Source organism: Neolamprologus multifasciatus, chromosome 5 (genome assembly GCF_963576455.1).
Source record: "Neolamprologus multifasciatus chromosome 5, fNeoMul1.2, whole genome shotgun sequence".
Classification (NCBI taxonomy): domain Eukaryota; kingdom Metazoa; phylum Chordata; class Actinopteri; order Cichliformes; family Cichlidae; genus Neolamprologus; species Neolamprologus multifasciatus.
The window spans coordinates 34,572,765-34,598,667 of record NC_140443.1 but is presented as its reverse complement, the minus strand read 5'-3'; the positions used below and the strand labels follow the sequence as shown (position 1 = coordinate 34,598,667).

General features: G+C 42.8%; 1 protein-coding gene across 9 annotated transcripts in view; it reads left to right on the top strand.

Moving 5' to 3' along the window:
• Window positions 1-25,903, top strand: part of iqsec1b (IQ motif and Sec7 domain ArfGEF 1b) — a 261,941-nt gene that overhangs the window by 198,217 nt on the left and 37,821 nt on the right. The window contains exons 1-2 of one of the 9 annotated variants that reach the window (XM_085161063.1): window positions 6,705-16,918; window positions 16,955-17,900. The exons of 6 other annotated variants lie outside the window; for them this stretch is intronic. In XM_085161063.1, the coding sequence (XP_085017189.1) occupies window positions 17,809-17,900 (92 nt within the window). In that variant the 5' untranslated portion in view covers window positions 6,705-16,918; window positions 16,955-17,808. Of the gene's footprint in view, window positions 1-6,704; window positions 17,901-18,696; window positions 20,633-25,903 lie in introns of those variants that run through there. 2 more of the 9 variants (XM_085161062.1, XM_085161066.1) reach the window with 2 other exon arrangements.

Here is a 25,903-nt window from a genome sequence, read left to right as displayed (position 1 = left end):
AAAAATGGCTGCTGAGCATGTGAGTGGTCCCTGTGACCTTTCTGTGACCCCATGTCACTGATTGAGTATCTACCAGTTTCTTAACAGCTATGATTTTTTTAATCATGTTCATCTTCCCAAATAAACAGAATTATATTATCCACGCTGTGACCCTCCAGTGCTGTCTGGGATTTAAAACTAGAGGTCTTTCAATTACGCCGAGTTTTGGACTTTTTAATCTGAGATGTGTCCAAAGGGGTGATCCAAGCTCTGCAAGACCCAACTCTAATACAGAGATAATTAGATCTGTGTCAGGAAAATGAAACCCTGCCCAACTTTATTAGACTGGAGCAGTTAATGTAGAATATGGTCCCAGTACGACGCAGGTACCATCAGGTCAGGTCTCGATTCCTCTGAACCAACTGGACCCATAAAGACCCCGATCAGGAACCACTTACTGAAAGTATTGATTATTAAATTCGTCGTATAATTTGATGACTTAGTGGGCAAAGTGTTTCAACAGTGTTGTTTCTTTGGAGAAGAAGACTTACTATGCTTCGTTCCATGCAGCTCCCTCCATCTGTGTTGTCGTATTAAACATACTTGAAGATGCTGCAGGGGATGGGCTGAAGCATTAATGGTTCCTCGCAGTGGTTTCACCACAGCAAGGCTAAAATTAGTGGCCACTGTGGCTAGAGCAGCCTGACTCAGCAGTAGACAATCACCATTCATAAACTGCTACGGCCTGTAATTCCAGTCTCCTTGGGTCTGCCGGCCACAACACAAATGTTCCTCCTGGGATTCTCAGCGAGTCCGGGCGTTATATTGAATTTCTGATCTCTGTCTGGTTCTGCGCACGCAAACAGCCTTGTGTAACTTGGCCATCGGACATTTTCCGTCCGTGCCGATTTCTCATGAATGCCACAGTTACGTGCTTTTTCCTCTTGGCTTGGAGTCCCTTCGGTCTGCTCTGCTAAAATTGACCGCACATTTACTCACACATGCACACATGATCTGGAGGCAAATGTGTGGTGTTTTTAAATAGCTGACTTTAATTAGCCTGGTCTATATTTACGCTAGAGTCTTTTTTTTTGTCACTTTTTTGATAGTAACAGTGGCAGCAGAAGAAAATCCTAACACAACATTTAAGAAGATCAACGTTTTCTGCTCTCCAGCATTTTCGTGGTGCTTCGTCTTCTTTTACCCACATCCACAACATCTCTGTACAGGGAATGATGAGGTGGATTACAAGTAGTTGACACAGGATTTTTTGGCGTTCTTGGTTGTTTTGCATAATTAAAACCTTTCGCAGTGTCATTGCTGTCTCTGGCAGAGCGACCTTTTGCAGCTCTCCTCTCTCTGAGCTGATGGTAGAGCAGCATGTCTGCAGAACATTCCTGAGGACAGAAGTCATAGCTCAATAACTCACGTGCTCACATGCAGGTCCTCACCCCGTTTCTCTGATTCTCCTCCTGAATGTCTGTCTGCATACCAACCCCATCTGTGAGTGTGAGAGTGGTCCCCCCAGGTATTCACTCTCTGTAGGGAATTTTAACCTGCTTTTGTAATAAATTCCCTGTAAAGAGCCTGGCTGCACAGCAGAGGTTGTCCCAATCTTTGTTTGAACTCTTAGCAGACCGTGTTTAGTTCAAAGACTGTGTTCATGCAGCCCATTTAAAAAGGTTTGCCAGTGAAATAGTAGAAGCTAGCAAACCCGATCTGCTAGGAGTGCAGACATTATTTATTTAACTTGGGGACTCAGACTGGAGCTGCAGCCTGTTTGAGGTGACCTACAGCGGAGTACGTGTCTGTGTGTTTGCTTCCTGTGCTCCTAGTCTCCCCGACGAGAGGAAATACGGTTTCCCTCCTGAACTGGACAACAAGCCCTGAGCTGTCTGGACAATTACTGTAGCTCTGCGCAGCTTCCTGGCATGCGTGTAAACACGGCAGTTGAGAGTTGTCTACAAGCAGATGTGCGCCTGTGTTGTGAATCGATACCCACCTGGTCTTCCATAAAGGCTGCAAAGTCATTTCTGCCTTAAGCGGGGAGTGGTGGTGTAGAGGGCCTTGTGTAAAGAGTACGGAGCGGAGTCAGTGAGCCATTGGCCGTTCACTGTCTGACAGAAACTCCCTCTGCCCTGTCACTGGTGAAGAGCAGCTGCAGTATCTCAGGAGCTTTCTGCCGTCGAACACCTGAGGCAGGCAGGCGGGAGGCAGATGAGCTTTTAACACAACCGAGAGACAGACAGAGCATCTAGGAGGAGGCGTATGGTGAGTGTGGGTCTAATTCTCTGGTGTCTGCTGAATGGATTGGTTAAGGGAATGCAGATGTTAATAGATGTTTGCTGGTCTGCAGCCTAGAATAATGTCACATGATGATAAAACTGCATTTTATGTTCTGGTGCTTTGTGTGTGCTGGGATGACAGTCGGTATAACTGACGTGTGTCTGCATTACTGTGTCACTGTACTTCTGCCATTCCTCAGCAATTTCACACTTTTTGTCCTTAATGTGGAAGAAGGAATTCTTTTCATCCTGATGAGGCGTGTTTGACTCACTGTGGTGTCACTGACCACCGATGCCACACTTACGATACAGAAATTAGCTATAGCCTAAATCTCTGCAACTAGACACAGTGTTGTGTTTAGCTGTTTCTGTCGCTACTTTTGAAGAAGTCGAACGTCAGGATAATGCATAAGTGCACATTTGTCCCTTAATAAGCTGCTTGTTGTTGGACTGCATGCCAATATTGTGTTATAAATAATTTAACACCACAGTGTCTTATTGCCGCCTGTAATTTGATCCAGGTCTTCTTTCCTGGACTCCTGTTTGGACTCTGTGTTTGTTTAATGTTTTTTCTCTCTCGTGTGTTTAAAATTTTTATCATATTTAATCCAAATGTGTTCACCTGGATCCTGATTGATAAAGTGAGCTACAGGGCTCAGCCCAAGACATTATCAGGGGCAAAAAATGACAAGTCAGTACTAATTTACCTTTTAAATATTTCATAGTTTGTGTAATTCATTTATTTTAAATGAACCAGCCTAAGGGTATTGGCAGTGCTAACTCAACATTAGCTCTAGTTCCCCCTCACCTTTACTCCTATGCCTAGTGGTTAAAAAGTGGTTAAACGCTCCAGCTGGTGAGGCATAGGCTAACCCCAAATATCATCATTTTCCCGTTTAATAAAGTTTAGAAATCAGTTTCACTGGTGAGAAATCTGAGCAAAGAACCATAATATAATACAATAAGTACTTCAAGAGCTCAAACTTTCCTTTATTCTTTTGAAAAGTATTTCCAGAGGTTTGTAGTGAAATAAAAAAATAAAAAAATTTATAAAATGAGTCTACATCATTTACATGAGTGAGTGCCAGTTAAACGACTATAGAGGTCAAACATGGACACATTCAGTTGGTAGATGTCACATGTTCCTACTGAAACAGAGAGCATCTGAATGTTTAGCTTACAGTTCTGTAGGAAAAAGAGGGAATAATGTTAATGTTGCATTTGAAACCTTCTTTTCACCATGTCTGCATATACACAGCAGGTGAGGAGATAAACCATAATATTTCAGTTAGACAAGATCTCCTTCTAATGATCTCAGTACATGCTTGGATGAAATTATGATGGATTTAAATTGCCATAATCAAGAATAAATCTCTCAAAAATAATGGCGTGTCACTGTAGCTCAGGAAACTGCTGCGCTCTGAGTCCCTTTTTAATCACTGTCAGGTGCCACTAGCGGTGGCCAATGGCTCGGTCAATAATGATCGGATAGTTTCTCTTGGGGGGAGGGGGACGCCACTGCCACCTGGGGTCCTCCTCCATCTTTTATACATGCCAGTGAGGCCAAGCTCATCAAACATTAATGGCCAAAGCTTGGATCGCTCTACCTCTGTGAGCTAGACTATGACCCTGAGCTGTCAGAGGTCCAGGCGAGGTGCTCCCGACCCGGTCCTAGCTGCCCCGTGAAGCCTGAATTCACTCCGACTCTGGTAACAGCAATGTGCCACTTGGTCACGGCCCTCTGATGGATTAGAAGCTCGGCAGTGCTCTCATAGTATCCCACAACCAATTAAAATCTAAGCTATTGAATGCTAACCATATTCACCAGGACCTTTCCCTTCCAAAGTGCTTTTCCCAGTATGGTGTGAGCCAGGCCATTATCCTCAGGAAGGGCTCCGCCTCCATCTTTGTAAACTCAGAAAGGATTGCTACGTTCCAGCTGGAAGTGGCACTCACCAGCATTTACCAGTGTGAACACATGCTAACATCAGGCTAGTCACATATTATGCATTTGCAATTGTTTGAGTCGAGTTATCGCCCCGAATGTCTGGGTAGTCAAGTAGAGGGTTTTGAGAAGGAAACTTAAGCGGCTTATTAAACAGAATTTCAAATATTGCTCTCTCGTTTAATTCGTCTTCACCTGGAATGTGCGATTTAGCTTTTTGTTTCAGTTTTCATCTCATAAAAACAAAGGAGCAAAGCTGTGAATGAATAAAAGAGAGGTTAAGCTCTCGGCTATTCACTTCACGAACAGCTTAGTTAATATGACTGCAGCATAGTTTATAATGTTACGTAGCTAATCAATAGGGGGCTAATGGTTCCTGGAACACCTCCTGCTTCGTGCCCACACCCTTCGGCTTGTATTATGGGAGAGTATCGTTCACTGGCAGCTCGGGGGTTTTGTTTTCACTGTTGTGTAGCATATGCCAGGAGCGGCAGTGTGTCGACAGAGGATGGACATTAGTGCTATTACTGCTTGAGGAAATGCATGTTGTTAATGGTGTGGTGCATTTGCAAAGGCTGCAGGAACTGAGTGTTTTATTATATGTTTGGACTGCATGTTGTCACTCCATGTGTTTTGCATCGCACTGATTAATTGTGCAAATCTGAGAAATGCACTTTTACAATAGAATAATAACAGTAATTAGAGACACACTTTCCTTATTTGTAAGCTGCTGCATCAATTGTGTTTACCCTTTCTGACCTCTTTACGCCTGTTCTCCTCCCACTTCCACCTCCTGCTGGCCACCCGCCCTTTAAATAAACCCCCCATCCCCTAACTCACCCCACCCAGCTTTCATTCTCTTTCCCTCATCTCCTCCTCTTCATCCGCTTTTATTATTTCTGGTTGAAGTCTGCAATCAATTAGTATGAGAGAAGGCCCAATCAATTCCCGCTCATTTGCAATTCCTGCCCGTTAAACACTTTCCTTTATTACCAATGTCATAATTAATGCGGAGGAGATTGAGGGGTGGGGGATGGGGGGATTCTGGGGGTGGGAGAGTCTTTGCCTTATCGCCTGCTGCTCATCCAGACATCACTAATCATCAGTGTAGCGGGCCATGCTTGCTTTGTACAGCAGGCCCAACAGTAAAGACGTGAAGCTGGACTTGGCGACAGACGCTTTACAGTTCTGTCCACATGACAGTCAGTGAATGCACTGCTATGGAGAAGTAAATATATATTACGTATGTTCTGAACGTTGTCACAAGAGTAAACTCGAGCAGCCCGTGTTGGTAACTGTCCCCCAAGGACAAACTGTCCACAATGTCAGAATTTGCTCAAGGACATCCTTCTTTTTTTTTAAATTAATTTATTTATTTTGCATGACATTTCTCTTCAGTGGAGTGTGATGCAGAAAACTGTTTGGGCCTTTTGTGCCAAACCTCTTGCAACAAAGATAAGCACATTTTCTGCAGTGCTGCAACCGCTAATGACTGCAAATTATGCTCTTGCATTTTTGGCTCATTTAACATCAAGCCAGAAAAAGAAAAAAGAAAATGTTGAAAGGTGATTACAGCTGAAATCAGTATCACTTATAAATGCCTGAAGTGTTCCTACACTTGTCATGATCCTGAGCCTGTGGACTTGGTGGTTTTGGTTTGGATTATTATCTTATGTTTAAAGTTAATTCATGTTAAGATTTTCTTGTTCTTAGGTTTGGTTTCTGTTTTGTATTTTGAGCTCCTTTTGTTCTGTCTCTGTGTTTCCTTCCCGTTGCCATGTCTTATGTCTCGTGTCTGTGCGTGCCTGTTGTACTTCCTGTTTTACTTTGATAGTCCCTGGCTGTATCCCAATTCAGGGTCTGCAGCCTTAAAGGCCGCATTTTAAGGCCGATTACGTCACCGCGACGCGATGAAGGCTGTCCCAATTCGAAGGCTGCTCGAAATGCGGCCCTCAAATGCGTCCTTCATTTCCTTGAATTTTAAGGACGTGGCGGTGTAGACTTCGTGGCCCAACATATCCCAGAATGCATAGCGCGGCGGTGGGTGTGGATTATTTTGCCGAAAAAAACGGCGGATGAGGGGCGCCCGAAGAGTAAACTTTAAGTAAGTACTGAATATGATGTCACTTATTTATGTTCAAATGTTTAATAACAAAGAACATTAAAACATTACTGTTGGCCACATGTCGGCAAAGTTATGTGACATTAGTGACGTTTGTACTAACTTGGTTTTAAAGCCTTTACTTTAAAATATACGCCGTTCAATAGCTGACCTTAATCAGAGAATGATCAAAGCTCATGTAGAAACAAACAAACAAATGAACAAAAGATTTTCTCCTTCATTTCTGTCAAACAAAGCTGTATGAAACGTTTCCAGCTGTTAGTATCATGGTTGCTAGGCAACCTGGGCAGCGCAACGGAGGCTACACCGTCCCATTTCACAAGCCTCGCACTTCCGGCCTTAGCGGTCTTTAAGCCTTAAAGTACGCAGCCTCAACGGTCCTCATGGGCCGCGTACTTTAAGGCTGCAGACCCTGAATTGGGATACAGCCCCTGTCCCGTGTGTCGTGTGCCTGGTTTTGGTTCCTCTTGTCTCGTCAGCTCTGATTTCTCCCAGCTGTGTTTCCCTCCTGTCTCCCATTCCCTGATTGCTCCTGTGTGTATATAAGCCCCGTGTTTTCTTCTGCTTGTTACTGGTCCGTCTGTGTTACCTCCACGTGTCATCCTGTGTTCCACTCTTTATGTTTTCCTGTGAGTTATGGTTTTAGATGTGTTGGTTAGATTGTCCCAGTTTAGGTTTGTTCTTAGCTTCCGTCTGTCCCATCTTGGCTCTGTCTGTGTTATTACCTCATGTCAATAAAGCTCACTCATTGCACCGTCAGTGCCTGCGATTGGGTCCTTTTCCCTTCGACTTCACACGGCTGCAGCGGCAGTCGTGACAACACTATCTACAAAACAAGTCTACAAGCAAAATTAGATTAGTGAAACCCGTGCATTGGCTGCCTACTATTAACCAGCATGTATGTTAATGAATCAGAAGAATTTTAAATCAAACTTTCAATCTGCTATCGCAAACACCACCATTCCCCACCTTTCATGGTGTTACAGGATTCAAATGTATGACTTCTGTGACTATAGAAACTGACATAATAGGTCCAAGATAGGGATGCACTGATACCGATACTGGTATCGGGTATCGGGGCCAATACTGTAAAATGTGTGTGTACTCATACTCGTAAAAGTTAACCGATACCATGAACTGATACTAACTTATTTTATTAATCAGAGGGTGGCTTGTCATTTCTGTTGTAGTTTTTTAGATTGGCCACTAGGGGGACATCCCGCGCTAAACAGGCACAGGGTTAGACGAGTGAGACTGGCGGCTCCAGATAAAAAAGAGAAACTGGAGGCTGCTGTAGCTAGGCTAAACAAAATGTCAGCAGTGTGGACCAGAACAGCCAACTTTAACTCAGGTTTTGGAAAAGCAAAGAAAAATGTCAAGAGAAAAACCACGGGCAGTTAAAATAACAGAGGCTCTGTGCCAATAGTTCAGTGGTATTTTGTTAAATTACAATGTGGAGACTCTGCAATAATTTAACAGAAGTGCTTATTTTTCACTTGAATTTTTTTTGTGGTCATTTTTATTAAGATTTTATTTTTTATCGGCAGAGAATAAAATAAAACCTGTCTTCCAATTTATTGCATTTGTGTGTGTGTGTGTTTGTGGTAGAAGTATCGTTTTTTTGTACTCTGTATCGGCAAGTACTCAGATCCAAGTATCGGTATCGTATCGGTTTGAAAAAATTGGTATTGTTGCATCCCTAGTCCAAGAAGGAAGTCACAAAAGACAAAGTTTCCTTGGGAGTGGTGATGGTTCACTAATGTTTTTAATGCGATTTCAGATAATAAAAGAAATCCTGTATGTGTGTATGCACTGTTGAATGTAGTCATACACTCTCCAGTGTATATGACCAAGTTTATTGCACAATGAGTTTTCCAGCAATGCTACACAAAATAATAAAAGCACAGAGTAAGGGATATAAACAAGTACAACATTTCCACAGAAACGCATAAAAAAAATCACAAATAAACAAAACATGAAAACAGCTGTGAAACCACCACTCAGGGATTCAAACTGACTGCAAACGGCCCTCACGTCCTCAATGTGACGTTTCCAGGGGTCCATTGTCTCAGATCGGGTCTATGGCTAGTAGATGTGCACAGCTGTGTGGAAGCATGTTTTATGAGCAGCAGGATGAGATGGTAGTGTGACTGGGGAGGGAGGGTGCAGGTGGTGGACTAGTGGTAATTACTGGGAAGCCCTGCTGCTCAGTTAGTGGTCCCAACACACCAGTCTGTCTTCTTCTGCACCCTAATGAAAAGCCTTTTAATATCTGATTAGCTTTTAATGTCACTCTGTGGGAGTGGGTGTGGTCTGGAGACTTTTATTAGAGACTAGGAAAATGGGCCTGCGCGCCGGCAGTTTGTCATTTTTGATTGAAGAGCTGAGGGATGCAGGTGGAGCTATAATTACACCGGAGGTCAGTAATGTTTTCATAAGTGTGCGCTTGCATGTTTATGTGCAGCCTTTTATGGTTTCTTCCTAGTCTCCGTTTCAGCCCGCAGAGGTGTCCCTTTGATGGATCGTACAGATAAAGTGTTTGATGACACAGGAGAGCTCGGGCCCATTAGAAATTCATAGCAGATTATCCACACAGCTCAAATGAAAATGGACATCAGAGACATAATGGCTGTCGTTGGCATTTTCCACCACTTTCTGTGATATCGTTTCCTTTTCGTGACTTTACCACTCTCATTTTTGAAAACAACAATTCTTCAAAGAGTCGCCAACAATCGTATTGTTCTGCTCCTGCTTCGCGCCGGCAGCTTTCATCCGATCGCCTCTATCAAGTCACAGTGACAAGAGCTCTCTTGCAGAAATGAGCTCTCATGCTGCATCAATACGAGCTGTCTTTGAAGGAAGTCCATGCAAACAATTTGTGGACTTTTTGTTGTATTCTATTTGGTTTTTTTTCAAAGGTTTGTTTTCACTCTTTGACTAAAACCTCGTCACAGATGTCGCTGAATCATCATTTTTCACCAGAGACAGCACTTTGGAAAGATGCTTTGTAGTGACAGTGCAGAAGCATGCTACACATTTAATATCTGGCTCTGCAAAGCAGCCAGGACTTAAAGGTAGTGGGTTTTTGCTGGGCTGTTTGATTGCCACTCAGCTGTAGCTGTGTGTGTGTGTGTGCTGTGTGAAATGTGTTCAGCTGTTATGGTGCATCCTGCATACTTGTTAAATATAAATGGCTACCAAACTGATCGTGGCAGGTGAACACTCAAGCTCAAAGGAAATTCCTGTCCAAGTCTTTAGTCTTACAAGTTTAGCTTTAATACATTTGCACATGATTCAGTCGCCCGTTTGCTGACCTGTTTAAACCTGAAACATGGGGTCAAAGAGGTTTTTTTAAACACTTACATACCTTGATTTGTTTCTAACTTAAGACAATGTCAAAGTCATTTTACATTGCAGGCCATGTACAGCCCACTTTGATCTTATGTGGGTTAGGGTTAGAGCTTGATATGAGAAAAAGAAGTGAAGTTTCAACATTGAGTCTCAGTTTTTCTACACGATAAAAGAAAATGCTCTGCTCTGTCAGCACCCCTCTTTGGGCTTAAATTGTTAGAAGTAAATGTGTAAAATTAAGAACTCTGTAATTACACAATTTGGTGTAGTATGAATGGCCATGGGGGACATCTTTGTCACTAGGAAAAGCTATAAAACTTGTAAAAAATAGAGTGAAAAGTCCAGAATTTATGTCCCACTTCACATTTTTCAAAGCCATCCAATGAGCCACATTGACTGGGACTGACTCTGGCTCCTGGGCCTTATGTTTGACATCCCTGGATTAGGCCAATGTATCAGAATCCTGTTGCCCGTGAACTTTCCAAGGTGTACCATTCAAAATAATAAAGAAACAGAAACATATTTCCTTTAAAACGATAAATATATCCGTGTATCCTCCACGGACTCGTCTTTCAAACAGCCTGCTCTGACTTTTCACAGAGTCACAGCAGCCACAGCGATCATCAATTAGTCACTTGCTTGGTTGATGCTGTTTATGATGCAATCCGTGGATGTCTTCAAGGGGCATCAATTAAGTGAAAGTCGCTGGCATGTCTGTTTTGCACAAGGTATCCTTTAGCAGCAGTGCATGATGCACCAGTTTATGCTATTAGTGAGACATATCTGTCACTCCCAGCTCACCTTTTTTCTGCATTCAGGGCCGCTATTGTGATGAGACATATTTCACCCCAAACCAAGATCTTGTCCTGAATCTACTCTGTCGGAGTAGATTTGAGTGCTTTAATCTCCCCACGCAGGGTTTTTTTGTATATGGGGAAATCTTATAAATGTTTAAATTTATGGAATGAATGCACACATGCATGGCACATGTTCGATTGCAGACCTGATCTCAGGACTAAAATCTCTCAATAACCAACATCAAGGCACCAATGCTAAAGAATGCCTTCTTCATAATGAAAAGAAGCAGGTAGCATCTGATTAAACTGCATTTCATGAAAACCTGCCATAAGAATATGTCGTATTAGCTAGAGGTGGGAATCACCATACATCCCACGATACAATATTATCACAATACTTAACGCACGATACGATATTATTGCAATTTTTTTTTAAATATTTTGCGATATTCAGATTCTGTACATAAAGGTAAACTTTATCAATATTCATTTTCTCTAATATCAAAGTCTCACACTCAGTCTTTCTCTCATTTCAGTTTGATTGTTGACAAACTGAACGGTTTGTATTACAGTCTAGTCCAACTTAACTGAATCAACCATCTGGTACAATTATGGCTATTCTGAACTATGCAGTTTATGAAAACTATGCAGCCCCTTCAGCAACTGAAGAATTTGAAAGTAAATTAAAACAAAATATAATTTTACATTAAATAAAAAAGTTTTAAACTTAATTAAAATAAAACATGTCTTAAATGAAAATAAGTAAACTGTCATGTTTATTGCTGCCAAAAAAAAAAGTTAAACACATTTGGACAGTGAAGGAATGTCAGGATTCTTGCTCAGAAAAAGGATCAACATGCTCTGAAGTCAGAGCACAAAAACCTTTTTTTGTAACAAAATATCGATTTCTGCTGTCCCTGTATCGATACATTATTAGCAAACAAAATATCACCATACTACACAGTATCGATTTTTTTCCCCCACCCCTAGTATTAGCCCACTGGGCAATCCACTGATCCCTAAGGTTCACGTGGCTAGCGTGTCTTTAGCATAGCCTAGTGTGTCAGAACACGCTTGCTCAGACACGGACCAGTTGGAATGGACACAGTGCACGTATGTTGTGGCCGCTAATATGCAAGCACTGCTTCTATGCAGCAGCATTAAAAATTGCCGCATGAACACACTGATTAATTTATAAGTCATGCGAGAGGGGCATAGGCAGTGCACCCAAAAACAATCCCAGATAAGCTGCACAGTGTGAGAGTTCTTTTCTTCTACACAGACAGATTGTGATTTGCGTGTCTGTGCGTGTAAATGGGTGAGAGAGAGAGAGAGAGAGAGAGAGAGAGAGAGAGAAACTGAGATGCTCCTTTCAGTTCAGGATGAAGAGAAAAAAAAAGAGGCCTGAAATATTCGGGGAAGTGGGGGTTGGTAGGGGGGGTTGGCTTCTAGTCTTCTCATATCTTATAGAAAGACTTGGAGACTCTTTCCAAAGAATGATTCTGCCATTGTCCCACTCTGGCTCTGCTTTTAAATGATCAGATCATCTCATGAAAACCCCTCCCTACAGTCAGTAGCAGTACATCTGTATTTATGGTTTGTTAGCATCCAAACTGTTAGATTGAAGACGTTTCTCTCACAAATCCAGCAACAGTGCTCTTCTTATTGAACTCTCGTACTACATCAGATTTATCTTTAAAGTGATGCATGGCGTCGGGCCATGAGGTGGCACTCAGCCGCCTGACGGTAAACACTCATTAATTCCAGCTCTGCCAGAACACACAAACATCTGCCGTCTGTTGCCGTGGTGACTCAATGGACCCCATCCAGCAGGCACCGTAGCGTGCCTTTCTGCGCACCGTATTTCAGTGCACACAATGCCAGCCGGTCCTGGTACCAAAACAAAGCAGCCGCCTCCTCGTGGCTTGAAGCAGGTCCGCTGTGTGTTAGAGGGAATCCCGGATCCTGCGCAGAGCCTGCTGCATGCTCACATGTGCGTGGACGGATGTTTAAATGCTCAGGAGCCCTGACGCAGCACAACCCAGGCCCTCGCTGCCTTTCTGCAGACGCCTGACATCGCAGGCTGTGGGGCAAGGCCTGGTTTCATTTTCGAGGATTCTCCTCAGATTCTGTTTCCTGTACAGAGGTGCTTTTCTGAGGAAGTGACTTATCATTTCTATCAGAGTGATAACATCAACCTGCTCTGTGTGAAGTGTCTGCTTAGATTTGTGCAGCCGTTATCAGCTTGAGCTGCTTTATTCATTGTACCACAAAAAGAAAAAGCCACGATTCAATTTGTGGTTCCAGGAGGCCGCTGTGAGAAAGCAGACATGCTGTGAGCGCTGTCTTTAGTAGCGTGCTGCATCTGGACACCTTAATGTTGTGACAGGCTGTCAGGAGACGGTGTCTTGCTTTCTTACGCCGACTCGTTTCTCTTCGTGGCGTTGAAGCCGACAGTACTGATGTGGTGTCAGAAGTAGTGCCAGCACAACACCAAGCCGCTGGGCTGCGGGCGCCTCTAATGAGCTCCCCTGAGTGGTAAGCAGGCCGATGGAGATGGCCCGTCCTCTCTCCTCCCCCTCGCTCAGCGTGCTCGCCTCTAATTGGTGGGAGAAGAAAAAGGGACTTCACACTAACAGGAGACAAAGCTTTGTTTAAAGTGAGTGAGACGAAAAGTAAAAGAAAAATCTATTTCTGCCTCATGTGAAAGCAGGTCCTCTCACCCCAATTATAATTTCTGGCAAAGGCCCGAGGTTTACGTGGTCCAGCAGGTCCTGAGCCCGAGGAGAAAGACATGGGTGACGCGAGCAGAGTCAGGTGTTCGTTTTGGAAGATGGGAGACTCTGATGTGCCAAATGAATGCTGCTTTTTCACCTAGTTTTAATCACACTGTTGGCTCTTCATGTCAAAGTGCTCTTCGTGCTCCTGATGTACTAAAGGGCGCGATGACTGGAATAATGACGCCCTCTACTGCTCAGTTAGCAACACAGCCAACAGAGGGAAACAAAATCAACAGGGGACCGTGGTGCATGTTAGCTCAGCTCAACCACCAAAGGATCCAGAGGGAAACACAGTGAAATGTCTTTATTTTTTATTAATTCTAATAAAGGCATGGCTGTAGTTTAAGAGGTGGAGCAAGCCATTTCTCATATTGTTGCTATGAGACACGTCTGGACAGTGTTCAGTGTGTGTGTGAATGCAGCTCAAAGCAGAGGCTTGATAACTGCTCAGGGCGTGAAGCTCAGGCAATTATGACGTGAAATCTTTGTGTTTCGGTTTATCAAAGCAAGCTTGTAACATTATTCAAAGACATATTTTGGATTTTAAAAATGTATTTAAGCATTCTGGTGTCACAGTAGCACACCCACGTGTGCCACGATCCAGGGTTTGCAGGAAGAACAGTGTACTAGTGTCATTTGGCTCACCAAATTGTGTGCACGCATCACATTATGTGGATACAAAATGTGCGGAAACAAATTAAATTCTTATGCAAAGTGTGCTGAAGTATTAGCAAGAAGAGAAATGGATGCTTAAATAAATTAAAAGGCCTGGTGTGTTGATTCTGTTGATCATCCATATTTATTAGGCATTTAGTCCATCAGTTGCACAGCCAAATTAAATTGCTGCTTGGGGGCCAAAAATGAGCTGCTGGGTTCTTTTGCGCTCTGTTATCTTTAGAAGCTGATTTTTAAAACACCAACGATGCACAAGCAGTAAGTTAGCGTCCAATAAAATTCCTTTCTCAGGTTAGTCATATATGAATTTCTCCACAAAAACCTATGAATCTACAAACATTTTACATTTACTGTGGTTATAGTTGATTATCATACACATTCAGAGTCAGAGAGTGTTTATTATATTGATCTCTGAGTGTATCGGAGCCTCGTGTAGGATTGGTGACCTGTCCTGTCTTTCACCTCAGCCTTTATCAGGATGAAATTGCAGCTTCTTTTGCTCTGGATTGTTTGCCCGGTGTGAAAATATTAATTGAAAACCACACAAAAGTACTTACAGTGTACGCTTCAGTGGACTACACTGTGCTACTATGTCCTGAAGCACTGTTACCATAGTGTGAACCCGGAGCTTCAGAGAAACCAGTCTTGATCATTTAAAACGCTCTGTTACATCAACTATTTCTCAAGGCTGTACCTCTGTTATGTAACTCCTACATCTGCCCAGCTCTAATTACAAACCCTGAGCTGTCTCAAGGATGTCACGCCTAAAACTTTTCCTTGATCTTCTTCTGTATGGCACTGTCTTTACTTCTGTTCCACTCTCTCTCTCGCGCGTTTCTGAGATCACTCTGTGTCCGCACATTAGTTGTCATGCATTCAAGGCCGTTTTTCAGAAGTTGGCTGGATACAATAAACTCTCATTTCCTGTGTAAATGCTTTCCATTTAAATGCATTCACACTGAGCTTAAAAATGGTCGGCCAACATAAACTTTAACCTGCCTATTTGTGTCTGGATTAATCTTTGTATTCAATAAATGCCTGCAGTAATTCTGTTCTCAACTCTGAGATGATGCATTCACATTTCTTTTAATTCAATCCAAAGTTTAGAAATCCGAAGATATTACACAAAATATATCAAACAAAATGTAAAAAATCAGCGCGTTGCTAATCGGCTAATGTTTGGATTTATTCATCACAAACCTGTGATCATGAGTCTTACTGTGCAAAAATGATGATTGGCTAATTTCATATGAAGCGTAGTGCTGGCTGCTTCAGGCCAGTATAGCACGGTGGCTGCTGTCACTCCAAGGTGCTTTGCAACCCACCTCAACCCTTTATATTATTCATGCTATGTCATATCATGGTTGTTGATATCTGCCCTATTTTTAAAGGGAGTTTTGTTGCTCCTCTCCCTGCGTTTTGGCCTTCAGGGTATGAAATTGGATACGTGTGGAAGTCTTTGAACAGAGCTGTAAAACCAAATATGTATAACTGCCATATGGTTAATTTTCATGTAACTAGTCTTACAGCCCAGACCCAGAACTTAGCCACTGAGCTTAGCTATCAATGCTAACATCAAACACAGCAGTAACAAAGCAATACCCCCCCCCCCCCCCCCCCCCCATGCCAACACTGAAGTTCTGTTTTGGTACAAAGTAAAATAGTTTGGCAGTCATCCTGATATAATCTGTTCTTGTTTCTAAGAACTGCTGTTTTAGCAAAGTGAATTTGCTGCTCTAAAATTACGCAGTATTTAGATAGTCAAGACTTGGTTGAGTGGTTTCAGATCAGGTTTCTTCTTCCTCCTTTCTTCTTCTACTTTTGCTTCTACTTCTTTCACCTGCTCCCTTCAGGGGTCACCACAGGGGATCATCTGGCTCCATTCACGACAACCCCATCATCCTCCTTCATAACATCAACTCTCTGCATGTCACTACATGCAAGAACCCCCTCTGTGGTCTTCCTCTTTTCCTCCTGCCTGGTTCCGTCTTCAACATCCTTTGTCCAATATATCCACTATCCCTGCTCTGCACATGTCCAGACCATTTCAATCATTCCTCCTCCAAACTGCTCAACCTGAGCTTGTGATGTACTCTTGGTTCTCTTGGAAACCTGAACATCTTAACCTCTTCAGCTCTGCCACCTCCAGCTCAGCCTCATGACTTTTTGGTAGTTCCACCATCTCTGAACCACAGACCATAGCAGGTCTCACTACCATCTTGTGGTCCCAGATCAGGCACTGGCTTAAACTGCCAAATAGGACGAGGAACATCCAAGAATCTCTTCTATCTGAAGTCAGAGCTACATTATTTTTTTTATACATAAAACCCATAAATAGGAGCCTCTTTCTTGCACATAGAAACTTAAACTGGATTGAAACTGGAAAGTGTTACCATATACTCACTTTTTTAAAAAAATTATCAGCCTTTTCCAGCTAGATTTAAAAGGCTGAAAGATCTCTGTGGCTTTCTTCGTGCTCTTCCTCTGGTTTGCTCTGCAACATTTGAAACGCTGCCGCTGATGCCTGTGATGTCACAGGCTGTCCTGCTTTCAGAGGCTTATGGAGAAACGATAACAAGCTCCTTTATCCTCATTAGCGCCATTACATTATGACGTAGCCTCTAGCTATTGTTGTCTTTCTCCGTCTCCCCTTTGTTTTCCTTCCCTCTCCTTCCCGTCCCTGCCTGAGACACAACCAGCCAGACGAGGTGTATCTTAGTTAACTTTGTCTGGAGAAGAGACACGTGAGGAAAGCATAACATTGTTGAGGAAATCTCAGGGCTGCCTGCTACAACTCTGTCCCACTAGAAATGGTGGAAACACAAAAACTACATTTGCTCAAGAGAAAGGTGCTAAAAGCAACTCATGAGTGTCTCTTTAAAACAGATATTCTGACATACGTTAGATGGACATGTAAAATCAAATCAATGTTTCTGACCCAGAGCTTATTCCATATCTTTTTATGCAGTCTGTGCTTGTGACTGGTGGGATTCAGTTAGTGTTGTTAAAGCTAATACGAGAGCACATACAGTTTTTCCCTAACTGAGCAGCAACTTCTAAGACTGAGAAATGAAGCTAGTGTGGAAGTTGAAATAGCTGCTGTGAGGCTGACTGCATCATTCCCCACAGAAAGCTCATAGGGGTTATTCTTAAACTTGTTCAGGCTCGAATTTGTGCATTATTATATTCGGGCTCCGTTGAGTGTCAGATGGGATCCTGCTAGGTTTTTGTTAGCTCAGCTAATACCTCTGAACTCGACCTCTCCCTCGTGAAATGCTGTTTGTGGCTTTTGGAGCATTTTAGTGGAAATAATTTGACCTGCTGTGGGGTTAAACTCATCCATGTTTCAGGTTTTCTGACTAAAATCCTAGCATTGTATTAGCCTGTTAGCGCTACATAGGTAGGTATATGTACTCCAAATCCACCCGTTTGCCCTGCCTTTCTGTTTTTGCTGTCTTGAGTTTTATCTTTTAGAAACAGCAAACTAAAAGCATGATTTGATTCAGTAATCTGGCTTTCTTCAAGGTGCTGTCATGTCCGTGTCACTTGTTTGCAGAATGAATTATTTGAAGCTACTAGTAGTTATTTTTATTCTCGCTGCAGGGAACACGCTGGTGTAAACAGCTAAGGCTGATTCTCTTTTTTTGGCAGCACATGGAAGAGAAATATTTAAACCTAGGTGATGTGATCTAAACTGGGACGCCACCTGTCAGGAGGAGCCATTAGTGGGAAATCCCATTACTAGTAATCCTATAGGCCCAGTGATAGGAGCACAGTAAGTAGTCTCCACTCTCTCCTTATGTCGGTTTCTCGTGGCCTCGCTGTATAAAGAGTAGTGGCCACAAGCCTGTGAGTGCCAGTCTTGGAAGAGGGCATGACCCCTGGCAAACTTTCTGCAAGTGGACAGAGAAACGAGCTCAGGATATTAATGCCGTTCCATGCCAGCTGCAGTTCATTGTCGAAACAGTGAGTCGTACACTCTTAGAAGCTCCTTCATTTAAAAAAGAACGCTTCTCTCTGTTAGTCTGTTTAATTGACTTCCATCGTCTGTCAGATACAGGACTGCGTGCTTCATCAACACCTTTCAGCCAGTTTTGTCAGCTTCAGCAGTGCTTATCACCTCACAGTTTTAGCTAAATTTAGACCATTGGCTTAATGCCATGCTGCTGTGTTATTGTTGTTGATGGTGGTGGTGTTGTAGTAATGGGTTTCAGCTAAGCATAGAAACCAAGTAGAGCTCAAAGTCAGTACTAATGGTAGTACTTAGCTTTAGTAATGATTTGGAGGTGTTTTCAATTCAGATACTTTGGGTTATTATCCAAAAAGTAGCATTATCTCACAGCTAGAAGGCAGCTGGTTCAAACCTCCTGGTAGGTGAGGGCCTTTCTGTGTGTTTCTCTGTGAGTTTCAACAGTTAAGTTGTTACGTTATCTGGTAATTCAAAATTTGCCATGAGTGTAATACAAGGTAGATAAATTGTTTAAGTGCGTGGATTCACAAATGCATGTGAAAAAGGTAATATGGCTTTTTAAATACCGCTTCATTCCAATCCACAAATAGTCAAAGTTCTTTAATAAAAGCATTTAAAATTGGTCAAATCACAAAAGGTTACCAATGTGCCAAATAGGGATGGGTATCGTCACTGATTTCTAGAATCGATTCAATTCGATTCGATTCACTTTGATTTGAATCTGGAAAATTTTGACAGCCAGAAATATTATAATTCAGATCAGTACATTTACATATTTTTGTATCTAGAAAAAGGAAGCTGACACTTTCCAGACTTTATCAAAGGTGTGAGCGTCACAGCAGAGGCCTTTGTGTCAAAGTAGCTGAAGATAAAACGCAGAAAAACATGAAGGTGATTTTCCTGTTCTGGGATTTTATAAAAATATTCTGCAGTACATCAAAAACAAAAGAAAACCATTAATCAACACATGAACATTACCTCTGAAGTTACAGCGGTTTTATTAGAGACACAGCTAAGCGTTTTGCATTTTGCATAATTTTAAAAAGTTTAAATTTGTTCAGTATTGAACGGCAGAAATTAGGTTTTCTTTTTGGAAGTATATAAAACGGGAAAAAAAATGTCGGCCGACAGCGCTGTAAACAACGGTAGACTTGTGCGTAACAAGCAAGCGAATAATAAAGAAAACAGTACAGAGAGAGAGAGAGAGAGAGCTGTGCATCGTGGTCGAAGCAAAACAGCAAATGTCAGAGTGAATTCATGACGATGTTTATGTGAAGCCTAGTTTGGATCTTCTTTTGCTGCTGGTTCGGTCAATATTGTTTGGAGAGACATCAAACTAACAGCTTTAGAATCAGCGCAAAAAGGGCGTGAACACAAAGCGCGGAGCCGCCGACAGATCAGAATCAGCGAGCTGTCAGCTTTCAGCCCCGACTGTGAGAAAGGCGACATCTAACTGATTCTGATCCGCGGGTTTTGTCTTTGTGCAGAATCCGTGTTCTCATTTACTGTCTTAGCTGTTTGGTGGTTGTTGAAATTTTGTGAGATTTCACCTGAGATTCTGGCATTTCGGGCAAAATAAATTTATATTAAAAAATTGATTCAGGATTTTAATGAATCGATTTTACGTTATCCAAGCCAGAATCGATTTTAATCGATAACTCGATTATAAAAACCCACCCCTAGTGCCAAAGCATCCTGACCACCTGAGTAGCTAATATGCTGTCAGTCTTTGCATGCAGCCAAATTACCTCTAACCGATCACAGGTCTCCTAGAGTCCAGGCCTCGAAGATTCCTCTATCTATCTGGTGCCAAGACATTAGCAGAACATCCTATAGGTCATGTAAGCTGTGACTTAGAATGGGATGAGACTTATTCCAACACTTCCTCCAACATCCTGCTGCTGTTGATGGTAAGTCACACCACCGTCAGAATGTGGTCTCTCTACTGTCGAGTTACCATCATGTGAACTTTGCAGTTTGGGTCCTGCCTTTTTCAAACATATCTTTATACCTGCTGATTGATCCCACATACAACATGGAGGTAATATTTTTTTTGTTTGGGCTCAATGGAGTAAATATACACTTTTTTTCTCCAAGCAAGCTATCAGATAATTCACAATATCAAACTCAGAGGCTTACTCAGCAAAAACAGATCATTTCTTGTTCAGTCATAGGGATAAAATTCCCCATTTTCCCAGAAGAATCACTGATGTTTACGCCTCTTTATTTCCCACTTTGCTGTCTGCATGTTTCCCTGCAATCAAACTCGGAGCAGTTCATCTCATTAATTACCGCACATTTGCCCAGAGGGGAGAATAAGCCGGTGCATGAAAAGGCTGCACGCACTCAGGTCTCAGTGCTGCCTCCCTCTCCCTCGCTCTCTGTGAAGGACTAGGTGCAGAGAAAAACCTTGACCTTGCTGTGCTGCCAGCGAGCGGCAAGGACTTGCCGGGCTGCGTCAGGCTGGACACACAACTCCACTGAGAGGGAGGGAGTGAGTGGGGGTTAGAGAGAGAGAAACAGAGAGTTAGAGAAAGGGAATAGAGGAGGGGCTATGCTGAGAGAGTGACAGAAAGTGGTGGTGGTGTTGAGGGGACTCAGAGTACAGCAGGGCCCGAGCTGTCTCTCTCTCTCTCTGAAGCTGGAGGTGAATGTGGACGGATGGTCCCCTGCCTTCACGCTGCCAGTGTCGACCATATGCCGGGCTGCTCGCTGTCTCTCCCTGCCGGTAGGGCTGCTTCTCCTCGTGCTTCTGTTATTTTCATTTTCTGTCATGTCATACCTGCATATCGGCCTAGCTGGGACTGCTTTTTCTTCTTTTCTAATCTTTGGAGTGTGTGTGAGGTGAGAGCAGAGACGGAGAAAGAGAGCGCTTGCGGGGCTACGCATGATCTTGTTTACACCCGCTGCCTGAGCAGGTGTCTGGCAGGGATGACTGCAGCAGCTGCAAATGCACTGTGCCCACCCCCCACCCTACGCCCCGCCACTTCCACCCTCGCTCATCACTCCCTCTTCCCATCTCTCTCGAATAGTCTGATGTCATGGCAGCTGATGTTTGCTCGCTGTAGCAAACTGGGGTTGAAGGGACAGTCCAACTTCTCAGACAGCGCCTGGACTGTTGTTGTCCTTTATCTCTCTCTCCCCCCCCCCCCCCCCCCCCCCCCATCTCCTCTCCCTCTATGCAGAGGCAGACGTGTCCTCCGAGCAGCCTTGCAAACCAGGGGTTGTGCACTTGTTGTTGATGTTTTTTCTCTTTGGTGTTGTCTTTAACTCTGCTGCATCCCGGTTCTACTTTTGCTGAGCGCAGGCGTCCGTGTGATGAATTCCTATTGATCATTTAAACAGACCCAGGAATAGTTCATTACATCAGGCTTCTCTCTGCTGACCTAGACAGCATTCAGCGTACAAAGTGGACAGACTTCTGTGCCATACTAACCATTACTGCAAATGAGATGGAGGGTCCTCAGCAGTCGCTGCCCTCTGCCTTGTACCAGTACTCATTGGCTTGCATGTCTTAATACGGTTTAATAATATTAATTCAATATTAATTCATCCTGCTTTGGCCCGCAGCACAGGATTACGTCTAACTTGTGTGATTTTTCCCCCTGTTTGTAGCCTGACAGCCCACATCCAGGGCTTTCAGGCTCTGAGGCCAGAACTGTTTTTTCGGTTCTTGGTTTCTGTCCTCAGGGGCAGGATTTTCAGGTTGGGTAGATTATGCAGCATTAAGCTGCTTGGTATCAGATAATTCTACAATGATGAAATCCTCTAGGGTTATGAATTAAAATGGGTTGAGCTCTGCCGTTGTGTTGCACTCATGAGAGTGTTTGTGACTCTACACTTTTTTTAGGGTTTAGATTCGGTGCATCACAGCTGTTGCTAAACAGGAAATTTGTTGCCTCGTCCAACGTTTAGGAAGACATTTCCTGCCTGCTTTGAATCTGCAGCTCGGGTGCAGAAAATAAAGCGGATGGTGCCATAAGTGTTCTGAGAAGAAATCACTCCAAGAGTGAAGCACGCAGAAGGGTTTAGGCTGTTTTTTAATGCAAACTACATCAGCGAGTGCTCGATAAATCACAGGCTCATCAAAAGGAGGACGAATCAAAGGAGGTGAAAAGGAGCCAGGAAGCTTTGACAAGCTCCTGATGACTCATCTTGCATATGATTTGAAAGGCATTAGGTATGGGCCCGGACAGAGGCTCACTCTGCTGGCCCATCAGTCATTATCACTCCAAGGAGACTCCACTCCAGGATAATGATTCTGATTGGAGTCATCAGAGCCACATTTGTTCTCATCTTCAAATTTGAGTTGCCCTCTTTGTGTTTGGTCAAGTGAATTATATGCAGCAAGAATGCTAGAGTGACGTCACTCAAAGAATCCTGAACAGAAATGTTGAGAGATTTTTCAGATTACAGTTACTCTTTACTTTTTTGCACATGCGCAGTCCAACCTTTCTCATTCGCAGAGTGTCATTGACCATTTGGTCAAAGCATGTGGTCTGCCAGTTTATGCACACAAGATGTCCTTCAGTGGTGGAGCGTGATGCACAGGGTGAGACAGGCCTTTCCCTCCAAACTGGTGCAGGCTCACTGTGAAGGGAACACTTCAGCCCAAACTTGTTCAAGTCCAAGCCGTCGTGTTTTGGAACCACCACAACTTCCCATTCTTGTTGTCTTTTTTATTGCCGTGCTTGACGACCACTCGTGACTTTTGACCCCTGCGTGGTTCTAGAGAACAGGCACACAAATGGCCTTATGGTGGCCGTGCGCTTCTGATTGTTGTGTTACTAATTGATTGGCTCTACGTTATACCTGAGGATGTGGGCATTACAGTTTAGACGAGAAAGTACGAGTCTTTGTATACGCACAATTCTCCACCTCACAAATGCCCAGTGATAAGACGTATGGTTCCAGCCAGTCCGCCATAGAGATTACAGCCTGTTTATGCCTGCCCAGCATTGGTCCACTGAGTCTCTAGGATTGGTGTCAACAGGCTGCCATAAAGCCCAATAACATGTGGCAGGGAAAGGCTGCAGGGGATTATTATGCTGGTGCTCACCTCGTCTCTTCCTATTATTACCACAATTACTGTCAGCAGCTATAACAGGGGTTCTTGAGATGCTCTAAATTGTGAACGATTGTGTGTCATAGTGATTTAGTTTCACTACTACAACAAGCAGTGTCGTTAGTTACAACGCATTTTTGATGCAGAATGGCAAACCCACTACAGGAATGAGTATTCTGCAGGCTGTAACAGGCTGACGGTTTCCTGTGGGATGAAATCAGGCCTTTAAATAAAGGGTGGTTTGGGGGGGGAGTGACAATCAAGTGAAAAAGAAAGTTTTTAGCCTACTCTGTGTCGTCCTGTGAAAAATATAGTATATCCCATTATTCTGTATCATTTTCTCACCTCACTATGGAGCAATCTTGTTTTTGCCATGTTGCTTCAGTTCACTGACATTTGCAGGGATTTGTACATGCACAGCTCTCTTATGGTCCTGATACAGCATTTCAGTCATGTTGAGAAATGGAAGCAGTAACAGTATGCTTAGGTTTCTGCGGACTATGCAGACTCCTGTGTAAACTTTCTTCTTCATGTGACTGTGTTTTTCTTGTTGGGTGTGTAACCTTGCAAAGGAGATTCATCCATTTGATCTGTTTTTGATATGCTCGTGGTCTAAGTCCCCCTTCATCCCTAACCCTAGTTCTAATCCTAACCCTACAGGAAAGTGTAAATTGTCTTAGGAAAACCGTTCATCAAAGTCCAGAAAAGCAGGGGAAAAACAAAACAGCAAATATTCAAAATAAAACTTGGGTGTTTGTTTACCCAAACCTAAATGAACCTAAACTCATATATGGCAAAAAAACAAAACAAAACAAGACATTCATAAACTTCTTCTGTTCATGGCTTTCAAAATGTGCAAACACACTGTAAAGACATACAAATGAAGCTTGTTTTTGTGACTGTTTAATGATTCAAATAAATCCACACTGTACCTCTGTGTTGTTGCAAACATAAAGTGAATGGAGCTTTCATGGCGGGCATACTTTTCCTGTACTCTCGCCAAGGAAAATGGGAATACGATTGTGTGCTTTGCATTTAGGATCAGTGGAAAATCTCCTCACACGCTTTGTGTGCTGCTTAAGATTATCTATCCCTGTGTCAGTGTGAACCATGTGGTTCTTTCCCGGTTCATTTGTCCAGATGCTTAAGCTGAGGTAACTTACTGGCCCTCTGGGAATTAATGCACTGATCATGAATTGTAATATCTCATCTCTGTCCCCTTGCACCCTGTCATTTCTCTGAGTTGGTTGAAATGTTATTGTTGAGTTATAAAGTACAGTGTATCCTGAGTCTACAGCATGTGGTGTCAAAAGTTGGAACTGTTTTTTTCCATTTGTACTTTAGGTCTGCACCAGATTGGCCATGGTGACTGTGGCTTGGCAGCTGGGTTTTCCACATTTCTACTCAAGGAAAACACTTCCAGAAGTGCAGCTAGTCAGCTTCCAATTGCTGGAATATGAAGAGAGAGGATGTACCGCTGGATGTAATGCTTAAAAGAAAGACTTATTAGAGCTGTTGGAATTTCATGATAAGCAAATAGCGGCTCATTTGCAGACTAATTTTTGTCTCAAATGAGACTTGATGTGATTCTTAAGGCAGACGGAGGTCAGATAGGCAAATAATTTCAGCCATGTGCTTTGTGCTCTACATCAAGTAGGTGACCTTCATTGAATATGGATTTTCAAATAGATTCCTAACTGGAATTAAAACTGCTAAATGAGCTTAAAGTGAAGAATATAATGCTGTTAAATGCTTAATTGATGCACCCAACTGGACGTTCAGCAGCTGAAACAATTGTGTGAGACATTTACAATCTCTATTTAGTCTAAGAAATGTTAGCCATTTTCTCAGACCTAGAAAAACATGTTTGTTGGAATTAATTAATGACAAAATTTAGATTTCTTTTTGAGCGTGATGAGTTTTGGCACCCAGCTGCTGGAGTTGGCATCAAATTCACGCTTGTTTTTAAAGATGTAGTCCAGTCCACATTCATCTCTTATTTCCAGCTTAGTACAATTTAGGATGAACTGAGGGTTGTACTGAGCCTGAAACATTGTTTTAGCATTATTTCCCCTGTTTTAAAGCAAGCTTCCATCCCACTGGCTGTCCTTTACACACAAAAGTTTAAAACAAAGATAGGCGGGGCTTTAGTGCAATCAGCCAAGCTGTGTGAAAATGTGCATATGAGACACTCCCAGTTTGTATGAAATAGAGAACAGAGTTGAGAAAAAACTGAACTAAAAGATAAACATGAATTAATTTGGTTTAAAATAATGGAAAATGCATAAAAAATAAACTTTGCTGAGAATCATCACAGTTTTTAAGTTTTAAAGAAGTGCAATGACAGGTTCACAGCACCATAGCAAAGATGAACCGTTGCTAATTTGGTGTCAAAATGTCACAGTTCTGTGTGTGTGTGTGGGGGGGCTCATTAGGGGGTGGAACAATTTTGAGTTTGTACTCAAGAAATGATTTCTTGAATATGGGAAATTTCAGAATCAGTTCAGTAGATCATGGTGATAATCTCACTTCTTGGAAAGAAAATGTCATGTCGTTAAGCGTACACGTAACCCTGTGAAGGGGAGGGGGTGGATGGATGTGCCTGGCAATCGTGTTCAAACCTACAGGTCTTATCAGGCCATTCAGTTGCCTGCTTGGAAAGATATTCAAATGGTGTATTCATAGTCTCAGGAGACAGAAAAGATGATTGTCTTCTGGGAATTCTTGCTGCTGGGAATCCACCTCAGTAGGATTTTTTTTAGAAAACAGCCACTAGTCATCGGTACCTCACAGTCTGCTTTTTCCACCAAACACTTCAGAACACTAGTTGACAAATAGTTTCTAGGGACACGTGATGCTCACTTCACTAAAAAGTTTTTGATAGTTCTTGAGGCCCACAACAGTGTAGGAAATGATGAGTGGAAGAGAAGACAA